The sequence below is a fragment of the Leucoraja erinacea genome, chromosome 16, assembly GCF_028641065.1.
Source record: "Leucoraja erinacea ecotype New England chromosome 16, Leri_hhj_1, whole genome shotgun sequence".
In the NCBI taxonomy this organism is placed as follows: Eukaryota; Metazoa; Chordata; class Chondrichthyes; order Rajiformes; family Rajidae; genus Leucoraja; species Leucoraja erinaceus.
Genome location: NC_073392.1, coordinates 32,668,124 through 32,694,941, shown reverse-complemented (window position 1 = coordinate 32,694,941; position 26,818 = coordinate 32,668,124). Strand labels below are relative to the sequence as shown.

Sequence of the window (26,818 nt, the reverse complement as noted above, 5' to 3'; positions counted from 1 at the left end):
TGGTATTCTGTTTCTTTTAATGTCTAATCTTCCTTCAAAACAAATGTATCAATGTCAGCATCTCTTGGTTAAGATGAAGTACGGTTATCTGATGACTAGGATCCATTAAATTGATTCCTTCCCACACAGTCTTCCATCAAGTTAAAACCGAGACAAGAGGAAGATAGTCCTATTTTTTGCATCAGAACTACACACATCATTGCACATTTTGATGTCTGTTCTGTGGAGTGTTTAAGGCTCTTGTGGACGTGTATCAATCACAGTTCATAGGAAATGTATCCAACTATAACATATAATACTGATGTAGTCGGGGTACACTCTCCAATACAAATGCTACCTGTTGCCAACTAAACATGAGAAATCAGCCATCTGGTCTCTTGAGCCACCACCTCCACCATTCATCAAAATCCTGGATTATTGTCGCCTTCTGTGACATTTTCCTGCACTGTTTCTACATCTCTTAAAATTCAAAATTCTATCTATCTCTATTTTCAATCTGAACATCCACAGCCATCCCAGGAGTAGCGAATTCTGTGGATTTGCTACCTTCTGAATTAAGAAATCCTTTACCTCAGTCCTAAAACTCCATTACAATGTATAGACTTACCCTGTCAAGCCTTGTAAGAATTTTGTATGTTCGAATGTGATCTTTCATTCTTCACACCTTGACAGTATTCAGGCTGAGTTGATGCAATCTCTCCTTGTACAGCAAACCTACCTCACCGGGTGCCGGTCTAGTGAATCTTTGCTGCACTCTCTCTGTGACAAATATATCCTTTCTTAGGTAAGGAGGCAAACTGAACACAATGCTCCAGGTGCCATCTCACCAAAGCACAATGTGATTCCAGTGAAACTTCCTTTCTCTTGTGCTCAAATCTTTTAGTGATTTTTCCCTCTCATTTACTTCTTGTATCAGCAAGTGATTTTCAGTCCTCTGAAGTCTCTTTACCTTTTCTTCCATTTAATTTCCGCTGAGTTACTCCAGCATTTTGTGCCTTTCTTTGATATAAACTAGCACCTGCAGTTCCTTGTTATTACTCTATGAGAGCCTTATTGGAGACCTTCGGAGGATCCAAGCTCAGTGCATCTCCTGGTTCCTCCTCAACAATTCTAGTCATAACCATGACGAACTCCTGCAGATCGATCAAACATGTTTTTCCTTTCATAAACTTGCTCATTCCGGTAATTCTTTACAAAGTGTCCTGTTATTACTTGCCTCATTATGGATTCCAACCTTTTCCAGGGTCATTGAATACAAGAGTCAGGAAGTCTTGATGTAGCTCTAAGGACTTGGTTAGGCCACGTTTGGAATATTGTGTGCCGTTGTGGTCGCCCCATTTATAGGAATGCCGTGGAAGTCTTGGAGAGGGTGCAGAGAAGATTTACCAGAATGCTGCCTGGATTAGAGGGTTTTGGCTACAGGGAGAGGTTGGACAGACTTTTTCTGTTTTCTGTAGAACGTCGCAGGTTGTGGGGAGACTTGATAGAAGTATATAAAATTATGAGCGGTATAGATAGGGCAGACATGTCAGTCAGCCTTTTTTTCCGGGATGAAAATATTCAACACTAGGGGGCATAGTTTAAGGTGACAAGGGGAAAGTAGAATGGAGATGTGCAAGGCGAGTTTTTAACACTGAGGATGGTGGGGCTCTGGAACGCATTGTCAGGGGTGGTGGTGCTTAAGAAGCTTTTAGATAGACATGTAGATTTGTAAGGAATGGAGGGATATGGAACACAGGCTGATTTGATTAGTTTAACTTGGCATCATGTTCGGCACATTCATTGTGGGCCGATGGGCCTGTTCCTGTTCTGTACTGTGTTCTATGGTCCTTTCCTGTTGACCAGGAGCCCAAGGTGTGACTTTGAATCAATGATTCATCTGCAATCCCTAGCAGCTAAAAACCATGGTTGGCTGTAGTCAGAAAAAATAAAGCTAGTCATTTACATTTCAAATTACAAGTCTAGCATTTTTATTTTAATTAAATTTTAAGAACATTTCAGAACGACAAGGCTCAGTCCTATGGTTCAACATTATTGCTCACTTTACCCAGTTGCTGTACGATATTCTTGTTCATCATCCACTCTACCCTGGCCCAGTCCACTTCACTTCTGCCTGGTCAGTTTGAGTTCCACCTCAACGGGGTAGTGGTCACTGATATCCAAAGCCTAATTGTCGAGGGGAAAAAAAGCTGGTCAACATTTGCATTTCTGTAGAGTACGATGATGGACATGAAAATTGACCATCTCTGCTCATAGCCGTAAGACATAGGAGCAGAATTAAGCCATTCGGCCCAGCGAGCCTGCTCCATTATTCAATCATGGCTGATATATTTTTCCCCACTCCACCCCATTCTCCTGCCTTCTCCGCCTAACCTATGACGTCCTCACTAATCAAGAACCAATCAACCTCCGCTTTAAAAATTCCCAGTGACTTAGCCTTCCCCGCCATCTGTGGCAATGAATTCCCCAGATTCACCACCCACTGGCTAAAGAAATTCCTCCTCGTAGGAACCAACAGTCCTTCCATTATACACCTGGCACAACAGGTAGAGCCACTGCCTCTCAGCTCCCAGCGACTCGGGTTCAATCCTGACCTCGGATGGTGTCTGTGTGGAGTTTGCATGTTCTTCCTGTGATCTTCTGAGTTTCCTCCGGGTGCTCCAGTTTCTTCCCACATCCCAGAGAAGTGCGGGTTTGTAGATTAATTGGCCCTCTGTAAATTGCCCCTAGTTTGCAGGGAATTGATGAGAAAGTGGGATAACGTAGAACTAGTGTGAACAGGTGATCGATAGTCGACATGAACTCGGTAGGCAGAAGGGCCTTTTGTGTTTCGTTTTCAAGATACAACATGGAAACAGGCCCTTTGGCCCACTACGTCCACGCTGACCATAGATCATCCGTTCATGTTATCCCATTCCCTACAAACTAGGGGGGGGGCAATTTACAGAGACCAATTAACCTACAAACCTGCACTTCCATGGGATGAGGGAGGAAACCGGAGCATCCGGATAAAACTCATGTGGACACAGGGAGAAAGTGCAAACTCCACACAGACAGCACCCAACAGACAGACAGCTTGTTTCCATGCTATATCTCTAAACCAAACTGAACTACACAAAACACCTACAACACACTCCCTCTAGTCCTCTCGATGCCCACCCTGATCCTGTCAAAGAGAAGGGGTTAAAATTCCACTTCTTTTACTATTTCACTTACTTGCTCCTCCGACAGTTTCAGCGCTTCCTGGAAGTTGAAGGGCTTTGCGGAATTTTGAACAATCCCCTGATACAAGGTATTCCCATAAACAACAATCCTGTCAATGGCAGCAACAGATATAATTAGAGACAGTGCCTGCAGCACAGTAAACAGAGAATTCACTGTGGACTTCCCACACACCAGGAGAAATACTGCTTTACAAGAGGCACATTATGGAGGAAAACATACAGTTAAGGGATGTGATCTTATCCAAGCTTGCTTCATCTTGAGTCAGGAAGCTTGATTCATTTTGAGTGAGGTGCAGTGATGATTTAAACCTGATGTAATATGTGAGCTTAAATTGATTTGTGATTCATCTTTTTGTTCATGAATTCAATCCGTGTATTTACACAACGTTGACAGTCTTTATCTTGTGCTGAGCAGAGTTCACATATAATTTATCTTGATTTTCAAAGCACCATTGGTACACAGAATAATCTATAAGGGCAGAGAATGTGAAATGACAACACGAGGAGAATATATTGCAACTAACATGGCAACTGTTAGCAGAGATGGGAGTAAAGGCTAAAATGTGGGCTGTGGTGTCCCATAATGATTACAGGGGTCATAGCTGCTTACGATTTACACGTAGAATTTGGAATCAAAGAAACAATATACATGATAGTTGGGAGACGCTAGGAACTGTGGATGCTGGTTTACAAAAAAAAGACAAAGTGCTGGAGTAACTCAGCGGGTAAGACAGCATTTGTGGAGGAAAAGGACGGGCGACCTTTTGGATCGGGATCCTTCTTCAGACTGAAAGTAGTGGGTGGATGGGAGTAGGAGGAGAAGTGCTGGAGTCGAGAAAAGACCAGGACCTCCCCTCTCCTCTACCCTCCCCTCTACTCTCCCCCCCTTGCCCCTTTCCTCCACCCTAGTCGTTTTACCAGTCCCACAGTTCTCCATATTGTTTCCCTTGAGATCATACATTCTCTAGCTAACAATGGACAAAATAATTAGTGGTCGGCCCTGATTGTTGCTGGTCTTTTTTCGCCTCCAGCTCTTCAACTCCAACCCCCCCGCCCCCCCACTTTCAGGCTGCGGGAGGGACCCAACTCGAAACGTCGCCCATTCTTTTTCTCCTGAGATGCTGCCTGGCTCGCTGAGTTACTCCAGCAATTTTGTGTCTATCTTCTGAGGAAAACAGCTACATTGGACACTGAGGGATGGGCCTTGTGTAATTACCTTTCAAACATTGCTGATGGAAATTTTGGGAATAAAAAATTGATGCTAAGTTGACGTGCTGTAAACCCTATAAGCAAAGGCTGCTTGGTAGATGGAATGATGCTAGATTAATGTCCTGTGTTATATGATTGCAATTTTAATGAATAAAGTATACTTTGGGAGGGGGAAAAGACTGTTCACTCTATGTTGCCGAACTCTTTACCCTCCAGCAACCAAGCTGTGGTATTCGGGCAGCTGATTACCTCTCTGTATGTTTGGAGGCTGAGCTCCAAGTCATTGTCCATTCATTCACTGAAGCACACAGGATCATTCCTGTACTTAATAACTGCAAGGCAAAGTCTCTCCCCTTCTGTTGTAGATGGATCCCTCATCCACATCTCCTCTGTGTCCCGTAGTTCTGTTCTTGCTCCCCCTCCCCTGGTCCTCACCTTTCTCCTGGTCCTCACCTTTCACGCCACCAGCCTCCGCATCCAACACATCGCCCTCAGACGTTCCCGTCACCTCCAATGGGATCCCACCACCGGCCACATCTTCCCACTTCCATCCCTATCTGCCTTCTGCGGACACCACTCCCTCCGCAACTCCTTGGTTCACTCATCCCTTCCCGCCCAAACCACCCCCTCTCCCCTGGTATTTACCCGGCAACCGCGGGAGATGCAATATCTGTCCCTACACCTCCTCCTTCGCCTCCATCCAGGGACCCCTGCAATCCTGTTATCCATGTTCTCCAGAGATGCTGCCTAACCTGCCAAGTGACTCCAGCACTTTGTGACCTGTTTACATGCTGTATCCCTAAAATTAAAACTAAGCAGCAGTCACTAATGCTTAATCTGGAGAATAGAGGTTCAGATGTGGCCTCCTGTACTCGTCTTCCCATTCCCTCACTGACCTCTCTGTCCAGGGCCTCATCCATGGCCAGTGTGAGGCCACACACAAACTGTGGGAACAGCACCTCATCTTCCACTTGAATAGCTTACAATCCAACAATATGAACGTTGAATTCTCCAAACCAGAGGCAATTTACAGCAGCCAATTAACCTACGAACCCGCACATCTTTGGGACACGGAAGGAAATACATGTGGTCGCAGGGAGAATGTACTCACTCTACCCTGACAGCATGCGAGGTCAGATCGAACCCGGATCTCTGGCGCTGTAAGGCATCAGCCCAATGTGCTGTCCCAACATGCTATCCTATCTGCTTTGGACATAACTCAAAGCACAGTAAGTATACCACCAATGTTGTCTCCTCAAAGCCCTCCTATCCCACACACAGGGTAGCAAGTCCTCTATCATGCTGACATTCTGAGTGCTTAGTACATTCTGTTGCCTCCATTGAGGTGAACCTAAGACTTCTGAAACAGAGCATATTAGTTTAGCTTAGTTTAGTTTAGAGGTACAGCGCATAAATGGGCCTCTCGGCCCACAGGGTCCGTGCCGACCAGCGATCCCCGTACACTAACACTTTACTACAGACTAGGGACAATTTACAATTTTTACCGAAGCCAATTTAACCTACAAACCTGTATGTTTTTGGAGTGTGTGAGGAAACCGAAGCATCTGGAGGAAAACCATGCGGGCGTGGGTGGGTCATTTACTTGCATTTGGCCCATATCCCTCTAAATCCTTGCTATTCATATATCTGTCTTTTGAAAGGCATGTCATCCACAAGGGTGGCATAGTGATGCAGCAGTAGAATTGCTGCCTAACAGTGCCAGAGACCCAGGTTCGACACTGACTATGGGTGCTGTCGGTACAGAGTTTGTATGTGCTCCCTGTGACCTCTCGGGTTTGCATCAGGTGCTTTCACCAGAGGATATAAATATAACTTATGGTCAAATTAAAAGACTTTGGGGTTCACCCAGTATCACTCTTGGATACAGTGGTGGGCGTAGAATGCACAGTGATTTATAAGATGAAAGTGGCTGAAGGCTAAGTGATAAAAATGTAAAAATGTTAAAGCTATGGGTAATACTCTGGAGACCAGGACTACACAGACAGCTCTTTCAGGCACAATGAGACTACAATGTCTCAGGCTGTATGTAAAATATTATGATTCAATGAGTCACATTAATTATGGATTAATATTGCGTAACGGATGGCCAGCAGTGGGTTGCATGAAAAATATCACATGCTGGCAGTAAGTTTTATTAAGGGTGCCTTTGGGAACATAGTCACGTTGAAGGTAATATTACAGTATTCTAGCCTGGGATTCTTTTTTTTTTTTAAAAGCAATCCATGGAGAAAAGGTTTTTATGAATAATACATTAACTTGTTGCTGCCGGTAACTCTTCGATCTTCTTTTAATGAGATGTTAGGCGCGCTAATGGTAGCAACTCAGCAACATGCTGATGTAATCTCACCTCAGGCAAAGTGGACTTCACTCCTGACTACCCTCACATCCGGCTGCATTGTCAAAGAAATCACCGGCGCCAGTCCTGGGTGGGTGGCCAGAAAATTAGCGAGGCGGGGAGCAAATACTCACACAACCCTTGTGGGACCTCTTGCCTAGCTAATTGGTATTGGAGGGGAGTGGGAGGACTCCTTAGTATATGAGCGCAGAAAATAAATTAAGAAAAAATATAACAGGAAAGAGGAGGCAATCAGTGAAGAGCAGTAATAATAATTCTCATCGACGTCTATGGTTCTTTTAAAGCAGCAAAGATGCCCCAAGATGATTCACAGGAAAATTTCCCAAAAATATTTCATATCTCCACTACAGAAGAGATATTAAGATAGTTGAGAAAAAAATGTTTGGTCAGTGCACCTTAAAGGAGAAAGAGAAGGGAAGCAGAGAGTTTTTGGGTACAAATTCCAGAGCCAAGGACCTTGCCACAGTGGAACAAATTATTTTGGGAATAAACAAGAATTTAGAATTTAAGATGGCTGGAAGAGATGTGGGGCCAAAGGAGATGACAGAAGCAGTGATGGGTGGGACTATGGATGGGTTTGAAAAAAAGCATGAAGGAAGTTATAAAACTGAAGTTTGTTTAAATGGGATCTGTTGGAGATCATCAAGCAATGATGGACTTGGAATGAGTGGGGTGGCACAGTGGCGCAGCAGCAGACTTGCTTCCTTACAGCACCAGAGACACAGATTTGATTCTGACTAAGGGTGCTGTCTCTACACTTTATGTACCACATGACCCTGTGACCACATGGGTTTATTCCAGGCGCTGCAGTTTCCTCCCACACTCTGAAGACGTACAGGTTTGCAGATTAATTGTCTTCGTTAAGACGTAAAATTGTCACTAGTGTATTGGATAGTGTTAGTGTACGGGGTGATTGCTGGTTGGCGCGGAGTCGGTGGGCCGAAGGGCCTGTTTCTGCACTGTGTCTCTCAGACATTGTGGGGGGATGTTTTATGTTTGGTGTTAAATTCTTCTTTGGTGTTGTGTCTTATTTTTATTGGTGTGCTGCAAATGAGAAATTGAGAAAATGGCTGCCAGAAGTGAGAGTGAACGCTGGCGCGACTAGCTGCCGCTGCTGTCTCTCCAAATTCTGTAACTTGTTTAAACTGTTTGGTAAACTTGTCAATTCTTTACTCAATTCACTTTGACTGTTTGTCCTCCCATATTCTGAAGACGTACAGGTTTGCAGATTAATTGTCTTTGTTAAGACGTAAAATTGTCACTAGTGTATTGGATAGTGTTAGTGTACGGGGTGATTGCTGGTTGGCGCGGAGTCGGTGGGCCGAAGGGCCTGTTTCTGCACTGTGTCTCTCAGACATTGTGGGGGGATGTTTTATGTTTGGTTAAATTCTTCTTTGGTGTTGTGTCTTATTTTTATTGGTGTGCTGCAAATGAGAAATTGAGAAAATGGCTGCCAGAAGTGAGAGTGAACGCTGGCGCGACTAGCTGCCGCTGCTGTCTCTCCAAATTCTGTAACTTGTTGTAAACTTGTAATTTGTCTATAAACTTGTCAATTCATTTCAATTCAATTTACTCAATTCAATTCAACCTTTTCAAAACCATTAGTTAATTGACTTCAATTAAATATTGGGACGACTGAATCCATTTGCCTTTGGTCACCATTACAATCTCTATATTCCTAGCACAAACTCTATTCCTGTCCTGCGCTCTACCCAGCCCTGTGATATTTACCTATCGTAGGCCTGGTCCGTGCTTAAGGTTGTAGTGGTGTCCACGACATCTCCAATGAGCCAGTGGAAATTGCTATCTTCCAGCAGCCGTATATTTTTCCTCTCCTTCTGCGGGACATATCTTCCATCGGCATTAAAGTCTCCAAGTATCATAATGTTCTGTGGAAAGGGGAGCTGTTAGGTGCGACACAATTAAATTCCCACGGCGTGGCCTCGGATTAAATTAAGCCAGTTAACCCAGAAATAACTGTCAGAAATATTAATGAATGATACTTAAATGTGCTTGTATAACATTCCTCTGCTCAGTATTTTAACACTACAACTCATTTACTTCAACATTTACTTCAAAAATGTTGATTCCTCTGTTAGAGGAGATATAAACCAAATACATTAAGCATGTTCTTGCTAATGTGTTAACAGTTATTTCCAGGCGCGAATGTCTTATTTTAATAATGTGTGAAATAAACTGTAATGATTTCCATTCTACTGCAAGATTTTTTTTCCTTCAGACCTTTTTTTTATTTTGTGTCTGCTCTGTTAGTTCCTGAACCCAGCTGGTCCCAACACACAAAAGCATTTAGCAGGGTCCTACATGCAAACATCAGGGACTAAGATTTCCGGGTGAGGCATATTGCAAGTGAGGGGAGCTGAACTCTTTTAGACTTTACTTTAGACTTTAGAGATGCAGACCCTTCGGCCCAGCGAGTCCGCGTCGGCCAGCGATCACCCCGTACACTAACCTTACACACACACACACACACACACACACACACACACACACACACACACACACACACACACACACACACACACACACACACACACACACACACACACACACACACACACACACACACACACACACACACACACACACACACACACACACACACACACACACACACAAAGAGACAATTTTTACAACAACAAACCTGTACGTCTTTGGAGTGTGGGAGGAAACCGGAGCACCCGGTGAAAACTTACGCGGTCACAGGGAGCACGTACAAGTTCCATACAGACAGCACCCGTGGTCAGGATCGAACCCAGGTATCTGCCGCTGTTAGGCAGCAAGTTTACCGTTGTGCCCCTTTGCTGCCCCCATGAAAAGATCTATTTCATCTAGAGCTGAATCAATCTGAATTTATGGTTAAGGAAGGTTTATAATGGGCAGGAAACGTTTACAGGGATATGGGCCAAATGGGACCATCATAGACGGAGAATGCTGGTTGGCATGGACTAGTTGGACCAAAGGGCCTGGTTCCATACTGCATGACTTGCATTTGTATATCGTCTTTTATATCACAAGACCTTAATGATAAGTAGTCACTGTTACACATCTGATTGCAGCAGCCATTTTGCATTCTTCAGTCTTCCTCAGTGGCTGTCAGATAATGACCAAATATTCTGTTTTAGTGATTGTGCTGGTGTATTCTAAAGAGAATTATGTTTCTCTTCATCATGCCAACACCATAGGATTTTGCACCATGAATAACCTGAGAGACCAAAGAGAGATTCATTTTTAACATAACGACAGAAAATGCTGAAACCACTCAGCCATTCACATCTATGAGACAATATTAACATTCAAGTCTGGTACCCTTCATCCTTTTTTTCAGTTTTTGAGATACAGTGCGGAAACCTGCCCTTCAACCCACCGAGTCCGTGACAACCTGCGATGCCTGTACACTAGCACTATCTTTCTCACTAGGGACAATTTTTACTGAAGCCACTTAACATACAAACCTATCCGTCTTTGAAGTGTGGGAGGAAACCAGAGCTGCCGGAGAAAACCCACGCGGTCACAGGGAAAACGTACAAACTCTGTACAGACAGCACCTATAGTCAGGATCGAACCCGGGTCTCTGGCACAGTAAGACAACAACTGTACCACTGTGCTATCCCGCCTGAAATCTTAGCATCTTTTTCTACACATGTCACCTGACCAGTTGAGTGTTTCCAGCATCTTCAGATTCAGGTTATATTTCCAGCTTGTGCTATTTTTTGATATTCATATTTAACATCTCAGTTGAAAGTCAGAATCACTGACAATTCAACACTTCCTCATTACTACTTTGGTGTGGCAGCCTAGATTTTAATTTTCATGTAGGATTTGAAACTGCATGCTTCTAATTTAGAAACGTAAGCACTATCAACTGTGGCAAAGGTCAGATGAGGAATTAGCTCCTAGCTCGGAGGTGATTTGAACAGTGGAAAGTACTTTAAAATCAATGCTGAGGATTAGTGCTAAGCCTTGGGACAACTATCTGTCTGCACATGCTTTATGTCCCTAATTTCCCTGTGTTCATTTGCCTGTCTAAACTAATAAATATTAGCTAGATTTTCTCTCAATTGTTTGAATGTTTGTAATTGTAAGCATTTTTGTGTTTAAGAAATGACTTTTAAAATATGAATTATTAATTATTGATTAATAGTTAATTCATAAACTGTAGTTAAATATTACAAATATTTTGGTTGTGTCATGTCCTTCCTTTGATTTTTTTGTAAGACGTGATCAAAAAGGTTGATGAAAGCAGAGCTGTAAGTGTTGTGTACATGTAAAGCATTCGACAAGGTTCCGCATGGTAGGCTGCTCTGGAAGGTTAGATCATAAAACATAGAAACATAGAAATTAGGTGCAGGAGTAGGCCATTCGGCCCTTCGAGCCTGCACCGCCATTCAATATGATCATGGCTGATCATCCAACTCAGTATCCCGTACCTGCCTTCTCTCCATACCCCCTGATCCCCTTAGCCACAAGGGCCACATCTAAATCCCTCTTAAATATAGCCAATGAACTGGCCTCGACTACCCTCTGTGGCAGAGAGTTCCAGAAATTCACCACTCTCTGTGTGAAAAAAGTTCTTCTCATCTCGGTTTTAAAGGATTTCCTCCTTATCCTTAAGCTGTGACCCCTTGTCCTGGACTTCCCTAACATCGGGAACAATCTTCCTGCATCTAGCCTGTCCAACCCCTTAAGAATTTTGTAAGTTTCTATAAGATCCCCTCTCAATCTCCTAAATTCTAGAGAGTATAAACCAAGTCTATCCAGTCTTTCTTCATAAGACAGTCCTGACATCCCAGGAATCAGTCTGGTGAACCGTCTCTGCACTCCCTCTATGGCAATAATGTCCTTCCTCAGATTTGGAGACCAAAACTGTACGCAATACTCCAGGTGTGGTCTCACCAAGACCCTGTACAACTGCAGTAGAACCTCTCTGCTCCTATACTCAAATCCTTTTGCAATGAAAGCTAACATACCATTCGCTTTCTTTACTGCCTGCTGCACCTGCATGCTTACCTTAAATGACTGGTGTACCATGACACCCAGGTCTCGCTGCATCTCCCCCTTTCCCAATCGGCCACCATTTAGATAATAATTTAGATCGCATGGGATCCACGGAGAGATAGCTGAATGGATAGAAAATTGGCTCCAAGGAGGGAAGCAACGGGTAAAGGTGGAAGGTTGCTTCTCAGAATGGATGCCTGTGACTGGTGGTGTGCCTCAGGGTTCGGTGCTGGGCCCGTTACTGTTTGTCATCTACATCATACAGGGCAAGATTAGCAAGTTTGCTGATGACACAAAAGTTAGTGGTTTTGCAGATAGTGAATATGGTTGTGAATGATTGCAGCAGGATCTGGATCGATTGACCAAGTGGGCGGAGGAATGGTTGATGGAATTTAATACAGAGAAGTGTGAGGTATTGCATTTTGGGACATCAAACAAGGGCAGGACCTTTTTATGCAGTGAATGGTAGGCCTGGAGTGTTGTAGAGCAGAGGGATCTAGGAGTACAGGTGCCTTTAAGGTTGAGTCGCAGGTAGATAAGGTGGTCAAAAAGGCTTTTGGCACTTTGGCCTTCATCAGTCAGAGTATTGAGTATAGAAATTGGGAGGTCATGTTGTAGTTGTATAAGACGTTGGTGAGACCGCATTTCGAATATTGTGTTCAGTTCTGGGCACCATGTTATAGGAAAGACATTGCCAAGCTCGAAAGGGTTCAGAAAAGATTTATGAGGACGTTGCCAGTACTAGGGAGCTATAGGGAGAGGTTGAGTAGGCTGGGTTTCTATTCCATGGAGCGCAGGAGGGAGGATAAGGGGTGATCTTGTAGAGGTGTATAAGATCATGAGAGGAATAGATTGGGTAGATGCACAGAGTCTTTTGCCCAGAGTAGGGGACCAGAGGACATCGAGGACCAGAGGACATAGACTCAAGGTGAAGGGGAAAAGATTTAATAGGAATCCGAGAGGTCACTTTTTCACACAAAGGGTGGTGGGTGTATGGAACTAGCTGCCAGAGGAGGTAGTCAAGGCTGGGACTAACTCATTGTTTAAGAAACAGTTAGACAGGTACATGGATAGGACATGATTGGAGTGATATGGACCAAGCGCAGGCAAGTGGGACTAGTGTAGTAGGGACATTGTTGGCCGCTGTGGGTGAGTTGGGCCAAAGTGATTCCACACTTTATCACTCTATGACTCTATTTGGAATTTTAAGTGCAGATTTAACAACTGTGAATATGTCAGCTGGTTGGTCAAATCCTTTCCAGGGATGGCACAGTGGCGCATCTGGTAGAACTGCTGCCTCACAGCGCCAGAGATCCAGGTTCGATCCTGACCTTGGGTGCTGTCTGTGTGGAGTTTGCACATTCTCCCTGTGAACATGGGCTTCCTCCTGGTGGTCCGGTTGCCATCCACATCTCAAAGGATGTGCGGGTTTGTAGGTTAATAGGCCTGACTGTGTAGGTAGCGGATGTCAATATAGGATAGCACAGAACTAGTATGAACGGGTGATCGATGGTCGGCATGGACTCAGTGGGTTGAAGGGCCTGTTTCCATGCTGCATCTCTAAAACTATCTTTAAAACTAAAAAGTTCAGAAAGTATTCAGCCTCATTCACTTTTTCCCCATTTTGTTACTTTGCAGCCTTATTTTTAAATGGATTAAATTCTTTTTTTTAATCATTAATCTACACTTAATACATCAGAATGAAGAAGCGAAAACAGGTGTTTTGAAATTTTTGCAAAGTAATTGAAAAGAAATAACTGGAATATCACATCCACATAAGTATTCAGACCCTTTGCTCGGACACTCAAAATTGAGCTTAGGTGCATCCTGTTTCCATTGATTATCCTTGAAATGTTTCTACAACTTGATTGGAGTCCACCTGTGGTAAATTAAATTGATTGGAATTGATTTGGAAAGGCACACACCTGTCTATATAAGGTCCCACAGCTGACAGTGCATGTCAGAGCAAAAACCAAGCCACAAAGATGTAGACCTCTGAGACAGGATTGTGTTGAGACACAGATCTGGGGAAGGGTATAAAACATTTTCTGCAGCATTGCAAGTCCCGAAGAGCACAGTGGCCTCTGGCATTCTTAAATGGAAGAACTTTGGAACCACCAGGACTCTTCCTTCGCTCCATAGAGCTGGCTGCAACTGGGGGAGAAGGGCCTTGGTCATGGAGGTGACCAAGAACCTGGTCATGGAGGTGACCAAGAACCTGATGGTCACTCTGACAGAGCTCCAGAGTTCCTCTGTGGAGATGGGAGAACCCTCCAGAAGGACAACTATATCTGCAGCACTCCACCAATCAGACCTTTATGGTTGAGTGGCCAGACGGAAGCCACTCCTCAGTAAAAGGCAGATGACAGCCCGCTTGGAATTGGCCAAAAAGCACCTCTCTCATAGGACTCTCATACCATGAGAAACAAGATTTTCTGGTCTGATCAAACCAAGATTGAACTCTTTTTCCTTGAGTGGCCCAGCCAGAGCCCAGACTTGAACTCAATCGAACATCTCTGGAGGGACCTGAAAATAGCTGTGCATCGACGCTCCCCTTCCAACCTGACAGAGCTTGAGAGGATCTGCAGAGCAGAATGGGAGAAATTACCATAATACAAGTGTGGCAAGCTTGTAGCGTCATACCCAAGAAGACTGAGGCTGTAATCGCTGCCAAAGGTACCTTAACAAAGTACTAAGTAATGGGTCTGAATACTTATGTAAATGTGATATTTCAGTTGTTTCTTTTCAATTCATTTGTAAATTTCTCTAAACACCTATTTTCGCTTTTTTTATTGTGTGTAGATTGATGATAAAAATGAATTTAATCCATTTTAGAATAAGGCTGTAACATAACAAATGTGGAAAAAGTGAAGGGGTCTGAATACTTTCTGAATGTATCTTCTCTACAACAGATGTGGGGAACACATTTTCACACAGAGGATGGTGAATTCCTGGAATGTGCTGCTGGGTGTGATGGTTGAAGCAGATATGTTAGTGGCATTGAAAAACTCTTGGGTGGGCATTTGGATTTGCATGGAACGGAATGACAGGAGCTGGTAGAGAAGTAATGGTCTTGGCATTATGATCGGCACAGATATTGTGAGCCGAAGGGCCTGTTCTTGTGCTGTATTGTTTTTTGATCTATGTTCTATAGGATTCACCACTGACTATAAATTCAGGACCTCTGTGTGCTTTCCTGTCTTGTTCGAACCATTCTTATTGGGTTACTGCACATTTTGTTGGAAATTCAGTCAGTCAATTTCCATTCGAGCTGTTGGTGTCTCCCTGCATTCTGCAGCTCGCCTCTACGCTAATAACCGTAAAGCTAGTTTTTGCTATCATCCCCAAATTTGAGTGCCGTTTGTAGTCCGTTGCAATCAGTCACCAGGCAAAAATTCAGGCAGAGAAGGCAGCTAAGCAAATAATCATTGATCTGTCCTTCATGTCACAAGCTGAGCTATGAGGAAGCTTAGTTGTCCATTTTGAAAAGGAGGCATTTCAGAGGCTTCTAAAACAGTGAAAGCTACGTAAAGAGTGAATTTTCCAAACACCGTTGTCTTGTCAATGGATTTTAAATAAATTTCTCCACACAGGGAATGGGCGACACTCACGATAGACAAGAACAAAGTGTGTGAGGATGTTTGATCTAACACGAGTTGAGTGGTCTACCTGGTGCATAATTGTCTTGTGAACTACAAGCTGGTAACTGGAACCGGATTTGACTGGTTGGTAATTACCTGCGAGCTGTCAATCTTTGCAAGAAGCAGCACACACACAGAGCACTAAAGAAGAAAATGCCTTGGGGAAGGCTGAGAGCATTAGTGAGATATCTGAAATGGGAAAAACACATACTGGATGTGAGAGACAAACTCGAAGGAAAATAATCACACAGAAAAGAAGGTAAAGCATGAAGAAATAAAGCAAATTAGAGAGGAAGGCACCCCACTGGTTTTGTCACCAATTTGTAGGAAAATTAGTAGTTTGTCCATATTATAATCTACCTCATTCGAGACCCTCGGACTATCTTTAATCAGACTTATCTGGCACTGAACGTTATTCCCTTTATCCTGCATCTGTACACTGTCGGCAGCTTGATTGTAATCTGGTTTAGTCTTTCCGCAGAAGATGGACACAAAATGCTGGAGTAACTCAGCGGGGCAGGCAGCATCTTTGGAGAAAAGGAATAGGCGACGTTTCGGGTCGAGACCCTTCTTTCAACTCTGAAGACGTCTGTAGAAGGGTCTCGACCTGAAATGTTTGTCTGAAGAAGAGTCTCCAGATATACTGCCTGACCCGCATTCTATGTCTATCTTCAGTATAAACCAGCATTTGTAACTCCATCCTACAGATAGTCTTTCCGTTGACTAGATAGCACGCAACAAATAGCTTTTCAATCTCCCTGGAGCACGTGACAATGAACAGTACTAAACTAAACAAGGGAGTGTTCAAACAATTGAATCCCAAGTGGGAGAATGTCTGGTATTATAATTTTTTGTTACATTCCTGCAAGAGTGTAAGTGGAATTGACTTTATGATGCATCTGTTGCCTGTACCCTATTTTTTGTCTTCATTTATTATTTGAAACTGTTCTGTAATGTAATCTATGGAGAGATGAGAACTCCATTGTTAGCTTGGCTCAAAGGAATCGGAAGTGTTTTGATTAATTTGCCAACATTCCAATTATCCTCCTCCGAAATGATTGTTGAACCTTATACCTTGATTTCTGGTTCAACATATAGTTCTGAGTCCGGAAACATAATGGGGGAAAATGGTTTTGAACAAGTTTGTTTTTACATTTCCTATTCATCAGGATAATAACTGGAATTTCAAACTGTGACAACAATGCATTCATTGTTAACTATTTAACATTTGGGCATCACAAATGTACACTTAAAATGCATTGTGGACCTATGGATGTTGCGGTCAGTGATATAGTTTCCCCTCCAGAGGGTTAAAACCTGTATCAAGGCAATGTACATGGGGTTAATGAATCAATAAAAACATATTTTACACATTATAGTTTGCTCTGACAATAACTCAAAATATTATGAATAGAATAGGTTTAGAGGGATATGAGCCAAACACAGGTAGATGGGGCATGTTGGTCGGCATGGGCAAGTTGGGACGAAGGGCCTGATTCCACTTTGTAGGTCCCTGTGTCTATGACTTCATTGACCACTGAAGAGCAAATTAATTTTTAGACTTTGTTTCCTTTTTTGTAAACCAGTATCTGGTTCTTGCTTCCCGTATCCTGGGGAAAAAAGACTTTGTACATCAGAATCGGATTTTATTTGCCAAGCATGTTTTACAACACACTATATATTTCCCCATGACTTGATACACCTCTGTACGATCACCCCTCAGCCTCCTAACATAATTAAACTGATTGTGTAGCCACTCTGAGACTGCTGGCAGTCATTATTCAGTCTATTGGCAAAACTATGGTAACGTGGCAAGGATAAAAATGTAATGTTGATGGTTAACTTGCATCATATCATTCTGCGATCTGTGCAGTGAAATTAAATCCATAAATGAAACAATCTGGAATAGTTTAGTGTCGTTTATGTTAGTTTAATTAAGTTTATTTTAGTTCATTAAAACAGCATGGAATAGGCCCTTTGGGCCATCGAGTCAATGCTGTCCAACGCTACCACTAGGGACAATTTTACAGGCCAGTTCACCTACAAACATGCACGTCTTAGTTCTGTCATCTGAGAAAGCATATATTTAAAGATGTCGACATACCTCTGTTTTCCACTTCTCTATGACTTTCATAACAACATCGTAGAGTTCGTCAATTTCTTTGACCGCATCCGTGGGTGTTGTGTGTTGAGGAATGAGCACAAAGTCTTGCACCACTGTAATGACATGAAACCCCAAACTAATGTAGGTCAATTGTAGAATGGTTCTATGTTACTTGTTCTGTTATCCCACTTTTGCATCTACCGCAACATTCTGTTGAGTTAATCAAGCATTTCGATCAAGCATTATCTCTGCGGCTGAATCTCGTAAAGGTCAGGGAATCTACTGAATCAAAATTTTCTGTTGCAAAGAACAACTGTTTAAGGCAATCAGGCTTGAGATCACATTGATCAGTTAATGCGGGATCTTTGCAGAAACATACATTTTTAGTTTAGTTTTAGTTTAGAGATACGGCAAGGAAACTGGCCCTTCGGCCCACCGAGTCCGTGCCGACCAGCAATCCCCTTTTGCACTAGCTCTATCCTATACTCTGGGGACAATTTTACAATTTTTACCAAAGCCAATTAATCTACGAACCTGTACGTCTTTATTTTGTATCAAAAAATAATTTATTTAAATACCAACATGATTCAAAAGCCCCAAAAAACCAAAACCGTAGTGACATACCCACCACCATATTACAGAATCACCAAACTATTCAGACATTAAATTACAAACAACTATGTTACAAATAACACCACCCTCTCTAACAGCACCAGGGTGCGGACACAACCCCGGTAAAGGAGCAAGCATCTGGCTCGGGCACCCTGTACGTCTTTGGAATGTGTGTAGGGATTGGATGAGAAAGTGGGATAACATAAAACTAGTGCGAATGTGTGATTGACGGTCGGTGTGGATTTGGTGGGCCTACGGGCCTGTTTCTTTGTTGTATCTCCCAAGTCAACAAGTCCCTGAGTAAGGTGATAACTGCAGATAATATGCTCAGTGAATCTCCCAGTGCAGTTCAAAAATAACCAGGTTTCCAGCTAAAATGTTCAAATAATGACATGGGTATTTAGACTGTGAAATCTCACCTATCATGGAGTCTTTTTTATCTTTGAACATTCCCAATGCTATTTAATTGGAAGCATAACTTTCTGAAGTTCTTACGGCACATCTTGTGCAGGCCTGTCAGACTGCTGATAAAAATGCCATCTGGTCAATTTCAACTGACTACATTGTGTCCATACAATGCACAAAAGATAGCTATTTAAAAAAAGCATGTGGTAGGAAGGAACAGCAGATTCTGGTTTATACCGAAGATAGACACAAAATGCTAGAGTACTTCATACGGACATTATACTGGGAATAGTACAGGTCCACCAATGATTTTCCGGCATCCTTGTTCCCAGAGCCTTTATGGATTATCCATTTTGCCGGAGCGGCAGAGGTCACGACCTCTGGGAGGAATCGAACGGTATTGGAATGGTTTGCCTTGACCGCCAAGGGGCCGAGATACCGGTCGGCTGTGGGAACGGATTTGGTGGCTCCAGCCAGGCCGGAGTTCCAGAGCCCCGGCCACGGAAGCAAATTCGCCCCACTGATCAGCCACCGTAGTTCCGATGAGGTCGAGATCAGCCGCCTCACCCATCCTGGGCTCCACATTTTTTGGGGGGGGTGGGGTGGGATTAAAGGAAATGCCGGACCACCAGTAGCCAGTAAATTGGTGGTGGACCTGTATCTATAATTCAAAATATGTGTCAGTAATAGGAAGAGGTCACATGCGAGTAACACTGCATGTCTTGGCCTTGTATTTGTTCTCCACATCCCTTCATTTCCTGGGAAATTGTCCTGGGCACTTGGCCTATATGTCTATGATGCTGAGGACACCCACTTGCATATGATTTACAGATATGGTGTAACCAGCATCCCATACATATTTGTGAGACTGCAAGGACTTTTACCTGTGGTTGACGATTTGAATTGAACCACAAATGGTTCTCTGGAGAAAGCATCTTCATCACCCGGCTGCATATCTTCGTATTGAAAGGTTCTCTTCAATTGCACGATATCATCACTGCAAGGAGAATTTATGAATGAATGAGGTCAAATAGTTACATGGATTAAGCCGTACAGAACTGTACGCTGAAGATATCAGAGTTGATCAAAAAACTGTCTCAGGACAAAAAAGACACAAAAACGTTGGAGTAACTCAGTGGGTCTGACAGCATCTCTGGAGAAAAGGAATAGGTAATGTTTTGGGTTGGAACATCGTCAGACTTGAAGCATCACCCTTTTCTAAAGAGATGCCTGACCTGTTGAGTTCCTCTAGCATTTTGTGTCAATCTCTGGTATAAACCAGCATCTGCAGTTTCTGCAAGAAAAACAGAATTTAGCCTGAAGTAAACTTACAATTAATTACTGTGAAATCACATTACTGGCACATATTTTAAATTACAGATACTATTCCCAGTATAATGACAGTATGAATAGTGGCAATAAAAATCATATCTCCCCAATTACCACTAATGTTGCAGACACTAAGAACTCTAGAATACTAAACAACCACAGTCGTTTATCATTCTATATCTGTAAATTAGCACAAAATCTGTATATAATAGGTACCCAAAATTGAAACACCAGTCTATTGACACCCCCCAAAATAAAAATTGTGACCCCACTCTCTTTCTGTATGTATTTCCTTGAAGCTGAATAAAGTCAATATGTTTCTCACCATGAAGACTTGAGGAACTGCAGATGCTGGTTTACAAAAAAAAAGGTACAAACTGCTCGAGTAACTCGGAGGGTCAGGCATCATCTCTGGAGAACATGAAGAGGTGGGTTTTTCGGTTGGGACCCCTCTTCAGACCGAAGAAGGGTCCCGACCCAAAGCGTCACCTATACTTGCAAAATCAATCTGAAGAATGGTCCTAATCCGAAACATTACCTATTCAGCTGCTCCAGTTTCCACCCATATCCCAAAGACATATGTAGTTTAAATGGCCACTGTAAACAGCCCCTAGTTTACAGGTAACATTTGGGGAACTCAACATCAATGGGAGGAGAATAAAATGGGTTAGTGTAGGATTAGTGTCTGCTTGTTAGTTGACACAAACTCTGAGCTGAAAGGCCTTCTTCTGTGCTGTATAATTCAACAACTCTACAAGGTGTTGCAAGATGCTTCAGCAACCTCAACAAGAAAGAATAAAGAAGAAAATTTACAGCACGAGGGGATGAGCTGTGATAATTTTTAAACAAAGAATGATAAAGGTTGTTGACTGTTCTGTCGTTCATGACTCCTGCCGACGTTAGTGGTGTTTGGGGAGATTTTACTTTCACTGCCACTATTCATACATGCCATTGTTCTTGGAATTGTATCTGTGATTTACAATGTGTGCCAGTAATGGGACTCCACATTAATCATTTATTTCGGGCACAAATCTTTCATTCACGAGCACGTATAATCAGGTACGAGTGGAGGACTCTGCCCATTAACTTGTCAATCACTGCCTTTGCTGCTACTCAAAGAATGCCAAACTACACTGATCTTCACAGCATAGATAGAACAATACTCTTGTGCGTCGAGCAGGGCAATATGCATTGAGTTAAAATGTACTATGAAGTGGGAGGTTGCAATTTGTAAGCTCCTTCCAACTCATTTTGAATGCTTTGTGTTGAACCAGCAACCTGGCACCCAGGGATGGGATATTGCATGCTTATGATTGTATTCAATCATATGCAGCTGATGGAACTGCTGCCTCACAGCGCCAGAGACCCATGCTCGATCCTATGGGCACTATCTGTGTGGAGTTTGCACGTTTCCCCTGTGACCGTGTGGGTTTTCTGCTGATGCTCCGGTTTCTTCCCGAATACCAAAGACGTGCAGATTTGTTGATTAATTGTCGTCTGTAAATTACCCCATGCAGGTACAGCAGGCAGTGAAGAAAGCTAATGGCATGTTGGCCTTCATTGTGAGAGGATTTTAGTTTAGGAGCTAGGAGGTCCTACTGTACAGGGCCCTGGCAATACCGCAGTTTTTGTCTATTGAGGGAGTGCAGCATAGGTTCACAAGGTTAATTCCCGGAATGGCGTGCTGACATATGAGGAAAGAATGGGTTGGCTGGGCTTGTATTTGCTGGAATTTAGAAGGATGAGAGGGTGTCATAGAAATATCAAATTCTTAGAAGATTGGACAGGGTAGATGCAGGAATAAAAATCCTGATATTGGGGGAGTCCAGAACCAGGGGTCATAGTTTAAGAATAAGTGGTAGGGCATTTGGGATTCAGATGAGGAAAAACTATTTCACCCAGAGAGTTGTGAATCTGTGGAATTCGCTACCACAGAAGGCAGTGGAGGCTAATTCACTGGATGTTTTCAAGAGATAATTAGATTTAGCTCTTAGGGCTAACAGAATCAAGGGATAAGGGGAAAAAGCAGGATTTTGGATGATTAGCCATGATCATATTGAAGGGCTAAATGGCCTACTCTTGCACCTATTTTCTATGTTTCTATGCAAGGAGTGGATGAGGGTGGGATAACATTGAACTAGTGTGAATGATTGAATGGTCAGTGTGGGCCAAAGGGCCTGTTTCCATGCTGCATCTCAATATTTCAATGGTCAAGGAAATATTCTTAATAACAAGTATTGCCGAGAAAAGTACTTCTTGTTTCAGACATATTTAAATAGTAAACATTGGCAACTGGTCCACCACCGATTTTCTGGCAATTTAATCCGGACAAAATCCGGACAAAATTACGAGAGCACTTGAAGTTCACTGGGCAGCCACAGATGGCGCTGAAGGACATGTCCCTCCGCTCCAAAAATAGCTATTTGTTTACATCTGCAGTTGTTGGTGGGGATTCTTATTTTGCTAGCTATGGTTTCTAAGCAAGGTCCTCGTGTCAGTGGTGGTGCCTAGAATAAACACATTTATTTTACATTGAATATTTGTTGTATTTACGCTTGGTGCTTTAGAGACATGGGTGGGTATAATTAGTGGGACAGAGGTGTATTGTTGAATCATTATTATGTGACCTCTGTTAGTCTGGCAAAATGGATACTCTGACAACGCTCTGGAATCAGAAGGGGCAGAAAACAGGTGGTGGACCTGTATTAGTAAAATCTGAAGATAGTCACAAAAAGCTGGAGTAACTCGGCAGGACAGGCAGCATCTCTGGAGAGAAGGAATGGGTGTAAAATCTGCATACCCTGCCTCTCATTGATTTCTGTTTAGAAATTCTCTTGACTACAATTTGAATGGAAAAAAAGTAGGTTAAAGCATCACTCTCTTATTACACACAAGAATACAGATTACACATACATTTGGAAGGAAATTGTTAGAATAAGGATGAAATGGATAACTTGAAAATTGAAGCCAATTTCTATCTATCCTTTAACCCCTATTCAATAACATGAGAGGTTGACTGGCATGTTTTTCTCATATATTGTATGAATTAGTTGAAAATGATACTGTAGGTGGTATATTTCTCAGAATTATCATTCTATAATTTATAGAAGATAGGCACAAACTGCTGGAATGCATCAGGATAGGCAGCATCTCTGGAGTGAGGGAATGGGTGACGTTTCGGGGTCAAGACCCTTCTTCATAATTAATATCCATGTTATTAAAATCTCCACTTCTCACAATAATTTATTCAGCTGCGGTTAGCTAGTAAGACTGAATTGATCTTCAGTTGGGAAGATTCACTCAGAAATCTCCAGCCTGCCTTTCGGCAATGGAACCATAAACTTGTTTATGACCTTCACAAGAACTTACCATGTATCATCAGCTTTGTTTTTGAAAAATACAGCCATAATACTTGGCCACTGGTCAAAGATCTGTTTTCACATTGCAATTAAAATGCAATCGACGCTTTCTACAGCTAGGAGATAGAGTGCTGAAACATGTCTGGCTACTTTTAAGTCATCTCTCTGTACTTTCGTGATTCCTTGTCAATTAAGGCAATTCTGGTTGCCCATTTACGGAAAGGAAGTGGAGGCTTTGGAGAAGAGGTTTACCAGAAATGCTACCTTAATTCAGGAGTTTTGGACACAAGGAGGCATTGGAAACATGTAAGCCAATCTGTTCACAGTGAAATCCAAGAACCAGCAATGAGACCATAACTATAATAGGATTTGGTGGCATAGAGAGGTGAATATTGACCAGTACCATAGGCTCTTTAATGTCTACCTGAGTGTAGTACGGATGGACAATAAATACCAACCCTGCCAATAACATTCAAATCCAGACAGGCAGACAGACAGACAGACAGGGAACTGCAGATGCTGGTTTATACTGAATATAGACAGAAATTGCTGGAGTAACTCAGTGGGTCAGGCAGTGTCTCTGGAGAAAAGGAATAGGTGACGTTTCCGGTCGGAACCTTTCTTCAGACAGATAGATAAATAAAACCAGCCGGCCTCAATTAAATGTGTATGCTTCTAGAGTGGGCCTTGTTACCACAATAGACACAGAGAAAGCCGAACCTCGGGAGTAAGGTCGTCTTGATGCTTATTTCACTTATTCTCTGAATGATCCTGTCTATGGTTAACATCACGGAATGGAAAAATCTATTTGTAATTAGGATAGATGAAGACCAGCAGAGAGTCAAGAGTCAAGAGTCAATTTAATTGTCATTTGGACCCCTTGAGGTCCAAACGAAATGCCGTTTCTGCAGCCATACATTACAAACAAATAGACCCCAGACACAACACAATTTACATTTTACATAAACATTCATCACATTGCTGTGATGGAAGGCCAAAAAAACTTATGTCTCCACTGCACTCTCCCCCCCCCGATGTCAGAGTCAAAGTCAAAGCCCCCGGCTGGCGATGGCGATTGTCCCGTGGCCATTAAAGCCACGCCGGGTGGTGCGAGGTCGCACACCGGGTCTTGGTGTTAGAGCCCCCGGCGTGCGCTCGCAGAGTCCCGCGGCCATTCCAAGCCGCGCGGGGCGGCGATGTTAGGCCCCGCTCCAGGAGCTCTTCGACCCCGCAACTCGGGCGGGAGAAGTCGCCGTTGCAGGAGCCCTGAAAAGCGGTCTCCCTCCAGGGACCCGCGGGCTCCCGGTGCCGGCGTCCGCAGACCTGCATTGCAGCCTCCGAATCAGTTGATCCCCGCTCTGGACCGGCCATGTGAGTCAGCACCAACCCCGGCTTCTTCTGTTGAGGCTGCTGCAGCCCCAACGAAACGGAGACCCGACAAGAAAAGGTCGTAGATTTAAAAAGTTCCCCCTCCCTCCCACCCCACCCCCACACACACACACACCCCAACAAAAAACAACAAAAACTACATATAAAAATAGACAAAAAATAATAAAAACGCGGACGGGCTGCAGAGGCCGCTGCTGACGAGAGTCGCGCCGCCTACCGGAATAGGCTACTGAACACGATGAACTCCAAATAAACCAACTGCCAATTGCCTTGGTTACAATATTAACTTCGGGATTTGTTTTGGTTTTTGCACTATATTGGTTCTTCTTATTTATTGAAATAGTTTATATTTGTTTATGATATTATCTGTTGATTACCATGTTCACAAACCTGTTGAGCTGCTGCAAGAATGTAATTGTTCTGTTTCAGTACAAATGACAATAAAACACTTGACTCCTGACTCTTGACTCTGATCACTTGAGAGTGAGAGAGTCATACAGCATGGAAACAGGCCCTTCGGCCTAACTTGCCCACACCCTGACCAACATGTCCCATCTACACTAGTCCCACCTGTCCACGTTTGGCCCATATTCCACTAAAACTGTCCATTCCATGTGCCTGTCTAAATGTTTCTTAAATGTTGTAATACCTGTAGTACCTGCCTCAAAGTCCTCCTCCGGTAGCTCGTTCTATACACCTCTCAGGTTCATCTTAAATCTTTTTTCCCCTCGCCTTAAACCTATGTCCTCTGTTTTTCAATTCCCCGTCTCTGGGCAAGAGACTCTGTGAGGTTATCTGGGCTATTCATCTCAAGATTTTGTACACTAGTGGATCATTTTGGATCCAGCCACCAAGGTCTGTTAACGCTGATAATTTAATAAAGTGTATAAATGATTGGCATTGCAGAGGTAAGTTTGCAGTGTTTCAGGGCTCTGCAGACAACTGACGCCTCTGGCTTTAATCTAGAAGATACATATTTATGTCAGAATTGAGGATAGCCATATGATGGCTCCACTCCTGTGCTAAACCTTTTTAGGTTTGCACAGCACAGCAGCTAATGCAAGCATATAACCAAATTAGCAAATCTCCATCATCTAATAATCCACATGCAAAGCTTTTCTACATGCTTGTGAGTCATTACTAGGGTCAATCAATATGAATGTCTCTGCTAAACCTTCAGACTTTACATTAGACTTTAGAGATACAGCACGGAAACTGGTCCCTTGGCCCACTGAATCTGTGCTGTCCAGCAATCACCCCATACACTAGTACTATCCAACACATTAGGAACAATTTACAATTTTTACCGATGCCAATTAACCTGTGTGCCTTTGGAGAACATGATAACTATTCTCATCTATTTGCGTCCAAATAAAGAGATTTGAATTTCAGCTTGCGCTGCAAGTGACTGTTGTCTGAGAGAAGTGTAAAAGCAGCTTTGGACTTGCTTGTGAAGTGCTTTTAAGATATCGTACACACTGTACGCTTTTGTGGTGAAATGCATTGCATTGCAGAAAACAATTCCTATGCAACAGGGTGCACTTTAAAGTCTGTGTCACAACTTCTGCTCACCAGGGTGCAGTCAATTTCCCCAACAAAGGAGCTGCCATGAAATTTGGATGATCAGCCTCTGATCACATTGAATGGCAGTGCTGGCTCAAAGGACCAAATGGCCTACTCCTGCACCTATGTTCTCTGTACCTATACCATCTTTACCCATCAACTGGGTGTAAGACGCTGGTGTTTGTCGGCTTTGTTGCAAATTCTAATACCTGTACAGCGATTGTATCACCAATAGCTGGACAAAAAAAGGTTCAGGCTGATGGGGCTTTTTGTCCTCATATTTTTTGCTGTCGAAATTTTAATTAATGAATTGTGTATTGCTTCAGTTTATCCCTGTAACACAGTCCTTAACGTTTAGCTCCATCTAATCTCCGACTCTGTGGCACCGTACAGCACCAAATGTTCGTTGAGCCTTGTCAATTGTCACTTCTTCTGGAACGGATCTGCCGTTCTGAAGTATCTGACAGCACTTCACATTTTCATTTCTTGTTCAGCCTTAAATGTGTAACTGAAGAAAAACAAATGATTGATAGTCAATGCAGATTCATTGGACCAAAGGGCCTGATTCTATGTTGTATGACTCGATGATT

The 26,818-nt window shown here is 43.0% G+C and overlaps 1 protein-coding gene across 3 annotated transcripts in view; it reads right to left on the bottom strand.

Annotated features, from left to right (window-relative positions):
• Positions 1–1,946: 1,946 nt before the first annotated feature.
• dnase1l4.1 (deoxyribonuclease 1 like 4, tandem duplicate 1) overlaps positions 1,947–26,818 on the bottom strand; it is a 44,635-nt gene continuing 19,763 nt past the window's right edge. For all 3 annotated transcript variants that reach the window (XM_055648092.1, XM_055648093.1, XM_055648091.1), the window contains 5 exons: positions 19,473–19,585; positions 17,572–17,684; positions 8,542–8,699; positions 3,217–3,313; positions 1,947–2,166 (listed from right to left, as the gene is read on the bottom strand). In XM_055648092.1, coding sequence (XP_055504067.1) covers positions 2,104–2,166; positions 3,217–3,313; positions 8,542–8,699; positions 17,572–17,684; positions 19,473–19,585 — 544 coding nt within the window. In that variant the 3' untranslated portion in view covers positions 1,947–2,103. The remainder of the gene's footprint in view (positions 2,167–3,216; positions 3,314–8,541; positions 8,700–17,571; positions 17,685–19,472; positions 19,586–26,818) is intronic.